This window comes from Ochlerotatus camptorhynchus, unplaced genomic scaffold, assembly GCF_037179485.1.
Source record: "Ochlerotatus camptorhynchus isolate MF236.1 unplaced genomic scaffold, CSIRO-AGI_Acam_v1.1 ptg000167l, whole genome shotgun sequence".
Lineage (NCBI taxonomy): Eukaryota > Metazoa > Arthropoda > Insecta > Diptera > Culicidae > Ochlerotatus > Ochlerotatus camptorhynchus.
The window spans coordinates 2,511,242-2,528,271 of record NW_027040657.1 but is presented as its reverse complement, the minus strand read 5'-3'; the positions used below and the strand labels follow the sequence as shown (position 1 = coordinate 2,528,271).

At 42.3% G+C, this 17,030-nt stretch overlaps 2 protein-coding genes and 1 long non-coding RNA gene across 12 annotated transcripts in view; 2 read left to right on the top strand and 1 right to left on the bottom strand.

The window, feature by feature from the left end:
- The window catches only part of LOC135701551 (stress-activated protein kinase JNK), a 303,139-nt gene that overhangs the window by 130,502 nt on the left and 155,607 nt on the right, over nt 1-17,030 (bottom strand). The window lies entirely within an intron of this gene.
- Nucleotides 3,106-10,641, top strand: LOC135701533 (uncharacterized). The gene is made up of 2 exons (XR_010517624.1): nt 3,106-3,193; nt 10,517-10,641. It is a non-coding gene; the product is annotated as an uncharacterized LOC135701533 (long non-coding RNA).
- Nucleotides 7,087-9,831, top strand: LOC135701554 (uncharacterized). Its single transcript, XM_065222400.1, has 2 exons — nt 7,087-7,562; nt 8,084-9,831. Exons 1-2 carry the CDS (start codon nt 7,484-7,486, stop codon nt 9,829-9,831), a joined length of 1,827 nt encoding a protein of 608 aa, XP_065078472.1. The 5' UTR covers nt 7,087-7,483.

Below are 17,030 nucleotides of genomic sequence, written 5' to 3'. Positions count from 1 at the left end.
ATAAAACTTTCTGGACATGTAGACCATGTCAAAAAAATATCATTCCATTATGCTGTTGTCTACTACTGAGGCAAAATCTGATGCTATGTGTGAGAAAAAAGACAAGATTTTTCACATATCATTTATTTATATATTTTCAATGTTTTAAACCTATTTTCATACATGCTATTTTTTTCCTTTTTCCAATCAAGTTTAATATTTTGGCTCATCTTCTGAATTAGAACACCTTTTTGCCACTACTTTATCACCAGTTATAGATACAAAACTGTGGAATTTCTGTGTGCCAGATACTGTCTTTGTGCTGTTATATAGTTCTTCGAGTTATTCTGACATGTCGATGTACTGTTCAGTGGATATGTTCTCGAAACGAAGTTTTGTGATTTTTTTTTATCTGTTTGTTCAACTGCCCAGTTATTTAATTCTCGTGGAGTTGTTATGGTGTTTCCATAATCTCGAGCAAGACTAGCTTTCTTTGCCATTCGCTTGAGAGTGCCACCAATGGCAGACAGAGTTCTTCAGTAAACTTGGCCTGCACGTTGATAAACCTCATCCTGGTTTTGGCACAAGCAATACAGGCAACACCGCCAGTCGTTTTTTTGAAAATGCGGAAATATCGTCGGCAATCACCCATATCGACTTGAATTTCATAATAAGATTTCGGACCCTGTTAACAGCTATTTCTAGTGGAGAATCCATTGATTCTGAAAAGTTTCAGAAATATGCCACAGACACGGCTCGTCTGTACGTCCAACTCTATGACTGGTACCACATGCCGACATCGGTTCATAAGTTGCTGATTCACGGACATTCGATAATTCACGAAACATAAGTACCGATTGGCAAGCTTTCAGAAGAAGCTCAAGAAAGTCTGAATAACGAGCTTCGGAGGATGCGCAATGACAATGCCTGGAAAGGATCACGAGACAAAACTCTACGCGATGTATTTTGCGGATTGTTGGTAGCATCAGATCCGATTGTCACCAGTTTTCGGCATGAAACAGCTAACGCGTCGAGGGATTTGCCTGAAGAGGTGAAGTCGTTAATAATTTTTGATAAGAAAAATTATAGTAAGCCTGAATTCGAGCCCAGCGATGAGAGCGATGGCAGTTGAATGAAGTACATCAATATGGTTTGAGAGTAAATAAACGTATTTGAGGATAATAACCCATATCAAAATTTTCATCGTTAAATATCATCTCTATGAAAAGTGGACTAACAAAAATCAAAGCATCGCAAAATCCTTTTGTGTTACAAACTACCATGCGTCTCCACTGGTTTTTTTTTCTTGAAAAATCGTCTCCAAAGTTTTTTTTAATCATACCTTGGGGCAAAAAGGGGCAAAACAAGATGTACATTTCCAAAAAGTACAATAATTTTCCATCATTGTGCACTACAAGCGATCTTTTCGAACTGTTTCAAAAAAGGTACAAGCTCCTTAAACATTAAGATTTGCAATTTTCTGAATGCCTTATCATTTATAGTCGAATGTAGGAAAGAGAAGGAAGACTTGAATTGGATAAATCGAATGGCAAACATAAGCTGAATAAAAACCCTTCAAATTAAAACCATTTTGATCCAAATTGGTTATATAATTGAAAAGATATATTCATATCAATGGCAGAGGTTTGCTGTTGTTTTTTTAAGTAAATTCTCACAGTATTTCTCGACCTCCTCACCTTTGAATAGCTGCTAAAAACATAATTTTCTTTCAAATGTTTTGATATTGTGGGAAAACTTTGTTCAATATGTATGTAAAAATAAAAAAATTTCAAACCATTGAAAACCAAAAAAATAATTTTTTGATTTAAGTCCAGCTTGGCGCCATTGTATGTCGTGCCAACAATATGACCCTCAGCGTACCTAAATGCCACGTCATTAGCTTCCACCGCAAGAAAAGTTTCCTTCAATATGAATATGTTATCGACGGAACCACCCTATCACGCGTGCAGACAGTGCGTGATCTTGGAATTACATTGGACTCAAGTCTCACGTTCAGGAACCACCACGAAGATGTTATTGCGAAGGTACGACGGCAGCTTGGTTTCATTGGAAAGGTGTTTCAAGATCCTTACACATTGAAATCACTGTATGTTAGTCTTGTTCGTCCAATTCTCGAGACAGGCTGTATTATATGGGATCCGTTTCATATCACCGTGATCGATCGCATAGAGGCCGTTCAGCGCAAATTTGTGCGATACGCTCTTCGCAACTTACCGTGGAATGACCCGGTTAATCTGCCACCCTACGAGAATAGATGCCAACTACTGGGATTGGAAACGCTGGAACAAAGGAGGAAGAACGCGAAAGCTGTATTTGTAGCGAAACTACTGAACGCCGAACTTGATGCACCGAATCTTCTTGCTCTCATCGACATTAACATTCCCGGCTATGCACTCAGGAATACCGAATTTCTCCGCTTACCACGCTGGCGACAGGACTACGACGGTAACGAGCCAGTACGTGCAGTCATGCGCAATTTCAACGATGTTTATAATTTGTTCGACTTCAATGAAAACTCTGTTCAATTTCGCTCAAGGCTAAGAAAAATGAATTGATGTTGATGCTAAGAATTATTCATTAAGACAACAAATTGTCGGATGAAGATATCAAAGTAATAATAATAATAATAATAATAATAATAATAACAAAGCCTTTGGAATTTTTTCCTTATTAGAGATTTGAATAGATTTTTTCTCCTCTACTTAACTTAAATCTTTGGTTATTATTAGTTAGGTAGGTTCCGATTCTACACGTTGCAGTTTCATTTTTATAGCTGTGATCTTGACATTTTTACCTAGGGGATGAGTACTTAAGGGGGTTAGGTTTTTGATAAGTCTTTAGTGGTAATGACACTGACTGCACATTGTAGTCGAAATACGTATCTGTCATGGATACCAAAATTAATTAAGAGGAATTAAATGGAAGATAACCCTGTTTCTGCTGCTTTATTGAAGCATTCCGCTAACAACCCAATTTCATTACTTCATCATGTAGCAATGCATTTTTGAGCCTGAAAACTCATCGGTGATTTTTGTGCAGTTGAATTTAGCAAGCCAAATTTATAGGCGAATAAGCCCACGCATGAGTTTTGAGTATTTCCGAACATTGATCGGTGTTATTGTATGATGCAAAGAAATCCGTTTCTGACTAACAAAGGGGTGAACCTTTGGAGGATGTTCCAACACTCCGAAGGGTATTGTTGACACCACTGGGCTTCAGCTGTACTCGCGACCGGCCTGCCGTGAAGTGAGATGTGAGAAGCGAGATGTATGCGTCACCGGTCTACAGCGGTAGGACCGTCGTTGATTGTTTACATCGATTCGTGGAGAAGTAGAACGGAGGATACAAACAAAAACAAACCCAAGAGATAGTGGAGGAGCTCAGTTTTGTTTAATAAAGTTGTAAAATCACAAACAAATCTAAAGTTTAAATCAGTTTTCTGTGGAGGTGGTATTTTCTTAGTTTAGTGCTAAATAATCCGTAAGTAAACAAAATGAAATGCACTATACTTACTAGATGTGACATAAACTATTTCAATATTAGGGTTGACTTTCTAAATCGGATGATTACCTGCCAGAAGCTGAAGATACTATCAGAATAGTTCCGTAAACAAGTTGAATTAATTGATTGATTGTGAGTACCTATAAATAATAAGATTAGAAGCAAAACAATTAGAAACTAAACTTACCTATTTAGGACTAGTGTTGGAACTGAAAACAGCAGCATAACCAGTGTCGTAGCACGAGGGATTAGAGGGGACTATTTCTTGTAAGTAATTTAGTAATTAATTCAAGGTGAAATAGTTCTTTATTAAAAAATATATTACAGTTGAGCTGCTTGAAAAGTTGCTGCAAAAATTTAGTCATATTCTATAATTGATCCGAACAAACTCAAAAGAAATATTGAGAAAAGGATCTAACCTCAAACATGATGCCGGGAGATGCGAATTTCACCAAGACCGCCTGTGGAGGCTGCGGATCGGTGTCCGATGAGGATGAAGGCATGGTATGTTGTGACAAGTGCAACGTTTGGTACCATTACCGGTGAGTGGGAGTCACGGAGGAAGTCGAAAGTGACGCAAAGTGGTATTGTCCTGAGGAAGACTGCCAAAGCCAGAAGAAACTGGACGCAGAATCTTCCAAAACGGGTGCCAAAAAGAAGAAGAAAACGACCGACGACAACTCGGATAAGTCCAGCGTGAAATCCGACGGAAGGTCTGGCTCGTCGATGGAACGTCAGCTCAAAGCTCTTGAAAAGGAACGGAAAAAGAAAGAGCAAGAGCTGAAGAACGAACGCGTTCTGATGGAAAAGCGGATGGAAATCGACCGAATCCTTCAAGAACAGCGGATCGAAATGGAGAACGAGTTTCGGGCTAAGGAATTACAGCAGCAAAAACAGTTGTTGGAGAAGGCGCTGAAGGACAAGCAAGATCATTTGGACCGGATGAAGAAGATGCGGGAGTCGTTCAATGCAAGGATGGATCAAGTCCAGCAAGAGTTGTCCAAGCTAAACGCTGGTGAAGATGACAGAAAGGAATCGGTGAACAAAGTTTCTGATGCCGTGAAACAGTCGACCGCGGGAACACCGTTGAAGAATCCGGAAATACGTAGCCAAAAGCGATCGGAGAAAACCAAGAAGGTCGAATCGGATGAAGAAGAGGAGGAAGAGGAAGATGAAGAGTCTGATGAATCTAGCAGTGACGATGAAAGTGAGGAGCAGTCTGAAAGCGACTCGGATGAGGACACCGAAGAAGAAGACGAGGAAGAAGAACCCAAGAAGACGAGCAAAGAGAAAAATAAGTCAGGAAAAGTTAGATCTCACGGGCTGGGACAGTCTAATGCGGCACCTTCTAAAGCGCAAATGGCGGCCCGGAGTGGAATCAGCAAGAGACTTCCACTATTTACTGGAAAGCCTGAAGAATGGCCGCTGTTCATTGGAAGCTATCAAGCCTCCAACGATGCTTGTGGGTTTTCCGACGTTGAGAATCTTGTTCGGCTGCAGGAGAGCTTAAAGGGTCAGGCGTTGGAAAACGTTCGAGGACAGCTACTGTTTCCAAAATCGGTGCCGAAAGTCATAAGCAAACTTCGTCAGCTGTATGGACGCCCGGAACAGTTGCTACAGTGTCACCTTGAGAAAGTGCGGCGATTGGATCCTCCGAAGTCAGACAAATTGGCGTCATACATTCCATTCGGTAATGCTGTGGAGCAATTATGCGAGCATCTAGAGGCAGCGGGTTTAGAGCAGCACCTGGTTAATCCTCTTCTTATCCAGGATCTTGTCGATAAGCTTCCGGCCCATGATAAGCGTGAATGGGTTCGCTACAAAAATCGGAAAAGGAAGGTGAACCTGCGTACTTTCACCGATTTTGTGTCGAAGATTGTTGCAGAAGCTTGCGAGGCCAACGTGAAGATGGATTTCAGAGCAGAATCGAAGCCAGTTTGCAACGAGCACGCCGGAAAGAGCAAAGCGAAGGAAAAGGGAGCTCATTTATACAATCACAGTGCAGTGGAGAGGGCCAACCCCGGCGTCGGCGAGAATCATCCGAGACCGTGCAAAGCGTGCAAGCGGACCGATCATCGTCTGCGATTCTGCCAGGATTTCAAGGCTTAGACACTTCGGGACCGTTTGAAGTTGGTCGAAAAGTGGAAACTCTGCGTTGTCTGCCTCAATGATCACGGTAACGCTCCGTGCAAATTCAAGATCCGGTGTAACATCGACGAATGTCGGGAACGTCACAATCCTCTATTGCATTCCGCCACCGGATCCGTGGTAATCAACGCACACTTTCGAACCACCAGTACCATCATGTTCCGTATGATACCAGTGACATTGTATTTCGGTAAGCGGTCGGTTAATACGTTAGCGTTTCTGGACGAGGGCGCATCAGTGACCCTGATAGAAAGTTCCCTGGCGGATCAGCTAGGTGTTCAAGGAACGAAGGAACAGTTGACCATCAAATGGACAGCCGATATCACGCGCGTGGAGAAGGGATCCCGACGAATGGACTTGTTAATTTCCGGACGAGATGGGAAGGAGAAACATCAACTCGGCACGGTTCGAACTGTTGACGAGCTGCTACTACCGAAGCAATCCCTAAGTGCGTCGGTGCTCTGTCAGCGGATGAAGAAACTGCAAGGGTTACCGATTGCTTCGTACGAAAACCAACGCCCGGGGCTATTGATCGGTCTGAACAATCTCCACTTGCTTGCACCGACTGAAGCAAAGGTTGGTAAGCCTGGTGAGCCAATAGCGGTGCGGTCCAAGCTAGGATGGGCAGTGTACGGTCCAAATGAGGTGCAGCTATCAAAAGCGGAAGTGTATCTGGGACATCACGATGAAGTAAGCAATCAGGAGCTGCATGATCTGCTGAAAAGTCAGTACGCTTTAGAGGACTCCGTAGTGGTGAAGCTGACAGAATCGGAAGATGATAGAAGAGCTCGTGAAATCTTGGAGCGGACCACCAGAAGAGTGGGCGATCGATTCGAGACCGGCCTACTGTGGAAGGAAGGAGAGCCAGAACTTCCAGATAGTTATCCGATGGCCACGCGCAGGATGAAATGTTTGGAGCAACGACTGCTGAAGTCACCAGCGCTGTTCGAAAACGTTTGCAAGCAGATCAAGGAGTATCAGCAGAAGGGCTATGCGCATCTGGCAAGTGCCGAAGAATTAGAAGAAGCCGAACCGGGAAAAGTTTGGTATCTTCCACTCAACGTCGTCCTTAACCCAAAGAAACCGGGAAAAGTACGACTCGTGTGGGATGCAGCAGCAAGTGTGAAAGGAATATCCCTCAATTCCTTACTTCTCACAGGACCTGATTTGCTGGTATGTATACTCACCGTATTTTGCCAATTTCGCGAACGACCGATCGCTTTCGGTGGAGACATCCGCGAAATGTACCACCAGATGCAGATTCGTCCAGCCGACAGACGAGTACAGCGATTCGTCTTCCGATCGAATCCCAGAGAAGCACCTAGTATTTACGTTATGGACGTAGCTACTTTCGGATCGAAAAGTTCTCCATGTTCCGCCCAGTTCGTAAAGAACAAGAACGCGATGGAGTTTGCTGTACAGTATCTGGAAGCCGCCGCAGCAATCGTGAAGAAACACTACGTCGACGACTACTTCGACAGCGTTGATACCATCGAAGAAGCGATACAGCGGGCAAAGCAGGTGAGATTTATACATTCGAAAGGGGGATTCGAGATAAGAAACTGGGTATCCAATTCGGAGGAAGTCCTAGTCAGTCTTGGGGAACCGAAACCCGTCCAGACGATTCATTTCAACCAGGACAAAGAGACTGGAAATGAACGCGTACTCGGTATAATTTGGAATCCAGGTCAAGACGTTTTCTCCTTCTCGACTGAACACCGCGAAGATCTACAAGAGTACCTGCAGGGTCATAAGACACCAACGAAGCGCATTGTACTGAGTTGTGTCATGGGGTTCTTCGATCCGTTGGGACTACTCTCATGCTTCACCGTACATGGAAAGATCTTGGTTCAGGACTTATGGCGAACGGGCTGCGAGTGGGATGAAGAAGTCGACGATGCATGCTTGGTCAAGTGGAAGCAATGGACGGATCTCTTGCCGTTAGTGGAGAGGGTTCGCATTCCGCGCTCATATTTTGGACAGACGCGGTCATCCGAAATTAACAGGCTTGAGCTGCACATCTTCACGGACGCTAGTATACAGGCATATGGCTGCGTGGCCTACTTTCGTGCAATGGTAGACGGTGAAATTAAATGCCTGTTGGTGATGTCTCGATCAAAAGTAGCCCCTCTTAAGTTACAATCCATTCCGCGGTTGGAACTGATGGGAGCTGTCCTCGGTGCAAGAATGTTACAAACGATCAAATCCAACCATTCGCTTTCCATAAACCGTTGTTTTCTTTGGACAGATTCGCAAACAGTTATGAGTTGGTTGCGTTCGGATCAACGAAAATACAAGCAGTTCGTTGCATTCAGGGTTGGAGAAATTTTGGAGACAACCAGCTCAACGGATTGGCGATGGATTAGATCTCGGATGAACCTGGCTGATGCACTAACGAAGTGGGGACAAGGTCCTCCATTGGATTCAGAAGGAGAGTGGTTTAATGGTCCAAATTTCCTGCACCAACCAGAAGATTGCTGGCCGACCGAGGGGTTGCCGGATGCAAACACTGAGCAGGAAATGAAAGCATACTTGCTGCACCATGAAGTGAAGGAGTTTCCAGAACCCGTGATCGATGCAGAAGTGACATGGCGCTGGCGTAAGTTGTTGCGAATCACAGCTTGCGTAATCAGATTCATTACAAATCTTCGACGCAAGGTAAAGGGCTTTCCGTTACGAACGATGGTGGCGAACGAGAGGCAACAACAGCTACTTAAGGCGGAATACAATGTTGTACAGCGACCACTGCAGCAGGACGAATTTTCGAGAGCGGAAGTGATTTTGTGGAGGCAGGCGCAGTTGGAGGCGTTCCCAGATGAAGTAATGGTACTCCTGGGAAATGGATCACTCAAAGCGAATCAGAAGCCAGAGCAGATCGGGAAGAGGAGCCCATTATACAAACTCACCCCGATCGTAGACGAGTGTGGCGTGATTCGAATGAATGGTAGGATGGCGAAGTCAGACGAAATCCCGTTCGATATGAAGTTCCCGATTATCCTTCCGAAAGGACACGCAGTGACGAAACGATTGGTACAATATTACCATGAAAAGTTTGGACATGCAAATCGGGAAACGGTCTTCAACGAGCTTCGACAGAAGTTTTATATTCCGAAGTTGCGAACGGAAATCCAGCAAGTGATGAGAAAGTGTGTCTGGTGTAGAGTGAATCGCTGTTATGCTGAGGTCCCGATGATGGCTCCACTTCCGGTTCAGCGAATCACCCGACAGCTTCGACCTTTCAGTGCTGTTGGAGTCGATTATCTAGGACCTGTGGAAGTGACGGTTGGTAGAAGAAAGGAGAAGCGGTGGATCGCCCTGTTCACGTGCCTTGCTGTACGTGCGGTGCACTTGGAAGTAGTGCATGGATTGACAACGCAAGCATGTCTCATGGCCATTCACAGATTCATCTGCAAACGAGGAGTTCCAGACGAAATCTTCTCCGACAACGGGACAAATTTCAAGGGAGCCAGCAAGGAGTTGATTGCTTGGGTGAAGCGAATTGACAGTGAATGTGCGGATTCAGTGACGAGTAGCACAACGAAGTGGAACTTCAATCCTCCTGGTACGCCACACATGGGTGGTATTTGGGAGAGGATGGTTCGATCTGTAAAGGAGGCGATGAAGGCACTCGACGATGGCAGACGTCTGACGGACGAAATTCTATTAACTACCCTGGCTGAAGCGGAAGATATGGTAAATAGTCGTCCGCTAACGTACGTACCCCAGGAATCAGCTGATTCCAAAGCACTAACACCGAACCATTTTCTTCGAGGTACGGTCAAGTCCGTCGATGTTCACGTAGATGGTTCGGTGGACTTAGCAGAAGCGTTGCGCGACATTTACAAGCGATCGCAGTACTTGGCGGACCAGATGTGGCAGCGTTGGTACAAGGAGTACTTGCCAACGATCAACAAGCGTACCAAGTGGTTTGCTGAGAGGAAGTCATTGAAGAAGGGAGATCTCGTGTTTGTAGTAGATGGACAGAACCGGAAAAGCTGGGTTAGAGGTATTGTCGAGGAAGTCTTCGTAGGATCAGACGGCAGAGTTAGGCAGGCGGACGTACGGACAGGCAAAGGTGTATTCCGGCGTGGAGTAGCCAACCTTGCAGTGCTGGAAGTTCTTGATGGTAAATCCGGAACCACTGATGAACGGGTACCGGAGTTACGGGCTGGGGTGTGTTGACACCACTGGGCTTCAGCTGTACTCGCGACCGGCCTGCCGTGAAGTGAGATGTGAGAAGCGAGATGTATGCGTCACCGGTCTACAGCGGTAGGACCGTCGTTGATTGTTTACATCGATTCGTGGAGAAGTAGAACGGAGGATACAAACAAAAACAAACCCAAGAGATAGTGGAGGAGCTCAGTTTTGTTTAATAAAGTTGTAAAATCACAAACAAATCTAAAGTTTAAATCAGTTTTCTGTGGAGGTGGTATTTTCTTAGTTTAGTGCTAAATAATCCGTAAGTAAACAAAATGAAATGCACTATACTTACTAGATGTGACATAAACTATTTCAATATTAGGGTTGACTTTCTAAATCGGATGATTACCTGCCAGAAGCTGAAGATACTATCAGAATAGTTCCGTAAACAAGTTGAATTAATTGATTGATTGTGAGTACCTATAAATAATAAGATTAGAAGCAAAACAATTAGAAACTAAACTTACCTATTTAGGACTAGTGTTGGAACTGAAAACAGCAGCATAACCAGTGTCGTAGCACGAGGGATTAGAGGGGACTATTTCTTGTAAGTAATTTAGTAATTAATTCAAGGTGAAATAGTTCTTTATTAAAAAATATATTACAGTTGAGCTGCTTGAAAAGTTGCTGCAAAAATTTAGTCATATTCTATAATTGATCCGAACAGGTATGAAGACCGGGACCTTACAATTAGAGTCGGATCCTTAAGATAAAGGCAAGAATAACAATTGTCTGAAAACCGAATACTTCGTCATTTCTCAATAGTGATGGAGTAATATGACATGCACTAAACTAAGGACACGCGGTATAGCACAATAGATCAAATAACTGGTCACAGTGGAAACTAAACCCAAACACAGGAAAAAAAGCTACACTTTCATGTATAAAAGGCGTTCCAAGACAACCAGAACTTTCACGATGTTTTCAGCAAATATGTCGGAGTAAGTTCATATATTGTATTCAAGATGATCCATCTCCATGTCAACGTGAGTTGTGGTGGATAGTCTAAGTAGATTATATGATCTATACTGGTGGACAATTTGGTGAACCTAGAAAACCTTATGTACATGCAAATGGATCCCGATTAGGCATATATATAGTTAATAGGAACTTTGATATTTGTTCAATTTCAATTCATAACATTGCAAAGAGAACATATTTGAATAAGTATACATTATGCAAATGGCAGCTGAATATATTGTCTAACTGTCAGATTTTCGGGAACTTACCACTATCAGATGCAATGTACATTTATGATTTTTTTGGAATTTCAGGCCCTTTGAACATACAGAAATTTATTCTTATTTAGGTGCCTTAATTTCATGTGATACAAAATGTTGAAAACCTTATAAGATAATACAAAATTAAAGGCTGAACAAATTACACTAATTATTATAATCATTATAAAATAAACACGCCCACGCCCACGTCCACCAGCACAGAAAAGCCCAGCAAAGATCAGCACCAAAAAATTATCCCAACATTGTTGCTCCATTCCACCACTAACCGGAGACTGTTAATAAATGCGATCTCATTCAAATCGATACAAGAAAACAGCGAGTAAAAACTGCTTCCGCTTACTGTGATCCTGAACCCTATCAACAACAAAAAAAAAAAATGCCAGGCATCAGGTAAACTGGAGAGAAAAAAAAAACTGTCTCTTCCAGTTACAACTCCACCATTGCATTGCAGACGTATCGCAAGGAAAACGACACAAGGTGTTAAAATATTCCCCTTTTTCTTGTGCTCAAGCCCTCTGCGAAGATTAAAGGTAGTTTTTCTGAAGAAAAAAAGGAATCACCGGATAGCGAATGAGCGCCTCCATCATTTGCTGCCGGTGTATGTGTAAGTAACTATGTGTGGCGCGCGAGTTGGTCGTTTGTCACGTGGAACGGAAGTGCATACCTCAAGGGGCTCAAGCGAATGAGCAAGGAAGGCATTGTGAGGAAGAGAACCGAAATTTATGTGCGCACCGTCTCCCTTGGGTGAAATTTCCACGCCTGCTGCAACGAAGGATGTTTTGTGATGTCGGTACAATCATACCTAGCATATAAGAAGAGTATGGTTTTCCTTGTGTGGTACACCCAACCGGGAAATGTAAGATTCTATTACAGTTTCTATAATGTGGTCGCCGGAAGGTTTTTAAAATGATTTTGAAATTTTTATGTTAGCTTACTTTTCGAACAAAGTTTGTGTCCCCAAGTGCATTGCGTTTAGAAAATCGTGTCATAAAAATTCAACTTTTCATTGGATGTAAGCGACATTTCTTTTGCGTGTAGCAACGTGAGAGGGCTATCTATATTTACCTGACGTGTGTCTGTTTCTTTGCAAGCTCCTGCAAGGTTCGTATGGACTTTTTATCGGGTGCTGAATGTGATATTAAGCAAGAAATAGCGTGGGGAGATATATTAAAAGCGTCGTTGATTTGAACGATAATTCCCTTTGACTGGATGGAAGAGTAGGGTGCGAAACGGGGAGAAGCCTGAAACAATGTACTCCGGTGTGTGGAAAACAGCAGGAGGGTCGGTCCGATGGGCATTGGCTGTGGCGGGCGGAAGCATATTTCCATCTGAAAAGAATCTATTTATAGCAGCGCTCATGCCAAACAGTTTTACTTTTCCACGTCCGTCCATGATGGAAAACATCGGCCGGCAATCTGTGAAGTACATCCAGGAATATCCTGTGCCTACCGTATAGCACACGGATTGTTGCCACAAAAGCACACGGCATACGAGAAATATGGTCCAATCGAAGAGTGAGAGAGCTTCCGTTGCATTGGAACGTGGCTCAACATCACGTGCACAGAAGGGGTCCAACAAAGATAATGGGGGCCTCCCATCTTTCCACTCACGCTACTGGCAGAAGCCACACGATCAGGAGAAATTTTCAACATACCAAACAACCATCTAAATTCAATAAGCTACAACGTTGGACAGTAGTTTGTAGGTCCGTTGTATTCCGTGGTTCACAGATTGTTTGTGTTGCCGGGGGAATTTAGATTATGAAAAATCAATAGCTTTATGAAGCGTGTATTGAGCTTGAACGCATTGAAGCCAAAAGCACATTTGGTGACGGCTTGGTGTTGCATGGCGAGAGAGGGGGCAGGTTTGTGGAGAATACATGAATTTATTTATATTTGAGCAAGTATTGGCAATTATACTTCATGTGTGATTCGCTTAACGACTTAATCCCTTCGGTTATGGGCATGTTCGGTAGTGGCAGCTTTTGTTGGAAGCGTTCCTGTGTGTAACAATGGCCACCAACCGCCATAGAATGGCAAACGACATCGATGGGATGGTTTTGTGTGGGTAGGTATTGTTAATGTATGACAATCGTGTGAGCGATAAATTAGGAACAATTTACATCATTGCTCGATTATGAACACTTTCACGGCCTTAGCTGGTTCATTTACAATTATAATATGTTACTAGTACAACAGCTGATACCGATAGCTAAAATAGTGACCCTAGTTTGAACAGTGGAGCTACGGGGTGTTCTGATCTATTTGCATAAATATCGCAAACAATTCCTTCATAATAAATAAATCAGGGAAGAATACATACCGATTTCATTGGGATGTAAATCATACTAATTTGTGTTATGAACTCGGTTTGAAATTTACAAAGTTTTTTAATGATTTGTTTTTAGTTGAATCAAAATATTTGTCGTCTTAAGAATCTGATAGGGTAAATTTCGGCTTAGTCAATACCTTTACCTATTTTCGTTGCGGGGTAAATTAAGTCCATAAGCGGCCAGTTTTGGTCAAACGTTGCCATGAAGCATGATGAATTCTCATGCAAAAAAAAAAAATAGAGATCATTGACTTCATTTACCCCCTGACGATAATAGGTGAAGGTATTGGCTAAGCCGAAATTAACCCTATCAGATTCTTAAGACGAAATCACTATTACAAATTAAATGTATTGTAAATCCACATAAAAACGAAACGCTTGTAGGGTAGAGAACTACTTCGGCCTAATCGCCCATTTTGGGCCTATCGAGCAGAAAACTTCAAATAAGTCCATGAGTTCAGAGTTAACAAGTCAATTATGCGTTTGGTACGATACTTTAGTTAATAAGCTACCGAACGAAGTCAATGAGGACGTGTGGTATGAAGGTTTGCATCCATTATTCCCAAAAACAAAAGAAGCGCTCCGGCCGAATCAATTTTTATCTTCATCCGATAGGCCGAAGTGAATTCATAGGCGTTTCAATGCGTTAGGCCAAGTTTGGAATCCGTAGGCCGAGTTTGTCGTCAAGAAGCAGTGTTAGACTTTTGACAATATCTCAACGATTGATTTATTTTTATCAAATCTTACGGTACGTACGGAAAGGTAAATACATTTGGAAGCCATCAGTGATAATAACATTCCGTTTGGTGCTAAACTGCGCTAGATTAAGAAATACTAAGTGCGAGGTGTGCTTAATAGGCCGGAAATGGGGTAATTAACCTTATACAAGCTGCCTTCCAAAATTCATTTTTACCGCCACTGCAAACGTTCACTGGTTTGTGAGACTCGTTGTACAGTCCAAGGTTCGAATCCGACCATTGTCTCTCGTAAAAAAATCAATCGAACCAGAAATAGATTGAAACGAGACAGTTTAATCAATCGGTATGAGCGAGAAAGAGATAGAGTTTCAATCGGCTCAAGTTCGTAGTTGATGAGATTTGTCGTTCAAAAGGGTCGTTAATTACTTCGGTAATTGACGTACTTCACGATCTGAGAGTTTTTGAAACGTCCACTCGTTTATTTTGACCTGGACCGTGGAAGAGGTGAGAGTGCGTGAAATAGTTCTAGTGGCTCTTCTTTCATCGAACAACTCCTCACCGGGAAGCGATATGATTAAATTCAATCTTCTGAAAAATCTCCCAGATATCGCTAAAAGACGTTTGCTAGACTTATTCAATTCCTTACTAGAAAACAACATTATACCGCTTGAATTGAGACAGGTCAAAGTAATAGCCATTCGAAAACCTGGCAAACCAGCGCACACTGGGGACAAAATCGAAACAATGTGTTAAAATTCAATAACTTCGGTGCTCGCTGGAACAAGAGACTAAAAATAGTCATTCTTATAGAAAAAAGTCTCAGAAATCGATTGGAGTGGGTTTCATCTTGGGCACGATAGGGTAAGTTGGGGTTTTTCACAGTTTTGCCCTAAAATCTCCTATTTTGCATGATTTGAATGCTGTATCTCAAGATACCGATGATATAGACGGATGACTTCTTCGGCAAAGTTGATCAGGAGGCCAAGGACTGTTGCATGATGGACAGAACAATTCGGAATTCCTCCACTAGGCGGCGCAAGTGAGCATTTGAAGTGAATATGTTTGCGCTGCTGTATCTCAAGATCCTGACTATTTAGACGGATGATTTCTTCGGCAAAGTTGATCAGGAGGTCAAGGATTGTTGGATGATGGACAGAAAAAATCGGAATTCCTCCGCTAGTTAGTGCTATATATGATCTTCTCTGGCTATTACGTCCCAACTGTAACTTAACATAGTTGAAGATGCTAATGTAACTTAACGCCTGCTCTCAACTTAGTGCTCTAGATGCACTTCCACAGTTGTTAATTGAAAGCTTTCCAAGCCTGTTCGATTTTTACATGTGTATATTGTGTGACAAGTACAATAATATACTATGTCCAGGGAAGTCGAGAAATTTTCCAATCTGAAATCCTAGAACAACCGGGATTCGAACCCAGCCACCTCCAGCATGGTTTGCTTTATAGTCGCAGGCTCTACCGACCGAGCTTATGGAGGCCCCCTGATCTATGAACGTAATCAAACTAAAATGCGAGATGGTAGCCTAATTAACAAGTTTTGAGGACAATTTGGTGAACCTAGAACGTCTTAAACATATCGAATTCAAACGTTAATAATGTGCATGATATGTGAATGAATCAGTGAACCTGGATGAGAATTTGATCTGATCTCAAGGACAATTTGGAGAACCGTGAGTATCTTATACACCTCAAAATCAACTATAAACAAACAGCAGAAACTGTATAAACGTGTTTCGGAAAGCTTTGTCGGTGAGATCATCGTGCAGATTTTAGTTGATCCAGTAGATCAAATAATCTGACCTCTAGAACAATTTGAAGAACCTAGAACTTCTAATACACCTTAAATTGATGTTGTTTGGAGATGTTTAGTTGCAAAGGACCTTGTATCAGTTATGGTTGATCAGGTTAATTATTTGATCTGAGCTCAAGACAATTTGGAGAACCTTGATTATAAATCAAAATAAATCAAAAACGATCCGCAGAAACTTTATGAACATGTCTTTGTAGTAAAACAGCAAAAAAGGTTATCTTCCATTTAATTCCACTTAATTAATTTTGGTATCCATGACAGATACGTATTTCGACTACAATGTGCAGTCTTCATCAGTGTCATTCCCACTAAAGAACTTATCAAAATCTAACCCCCTTAAGTACTCATCCCCTAGGTATAAAAGTCAAGATCACAGGTATATAAATGAAACTACAATGTGTTGTTGCGAAAATGTATGGTTACGTCACTTTGTCTCCAGGCTTCCAAAACACATCATGTATCTTAGGGTATAGATTATGAATATGATGAAAAGTGAAAATGGACCATGGTGGCGTTTACGTCACTTTGTCATCTCACGGCAGTAAGGGCCTTGTACCGGTTATGACTGACCTGGTACATTATTTGATCTGAGATCAAGGACAATTTGGTGTACCTTGAGCATCATATATACATCAAACTGATCTAAATAGTCAGGATCTTGAGATACAGCAGCGCAAACATATTCACTTCGAATGCTCACTAGCGCCGCCTAGCGGAAGAATTCCAAATTGTTCTGTCCATCATCCAACAGTCCTTGACCTCCTGATAAACATTGCCGAAGAAATCATCCGTCTAAATAGTCAGGATCTTGAGATACAGCATCACAAATATATTCACTTTCAATGCTCACTAGCGCCACCTAGTGGAGGAATTCTGGATTGTTCTGTCTATCAATTAACAGTCCTTGACCTCCTTATCAACTCTGCCGTAGAAATCATCCGTCTAAATAGTCAGGATCTTGAGATACAGCAGCACAAACATATATACTTCGAATGCTCACTTGCGCCGCCTAGTGGAAGAATTCCGAATTGTTCTGTCCATCATCCAACAGTCCTTAACCTCCTGATCAACTTTGTGGAAGAA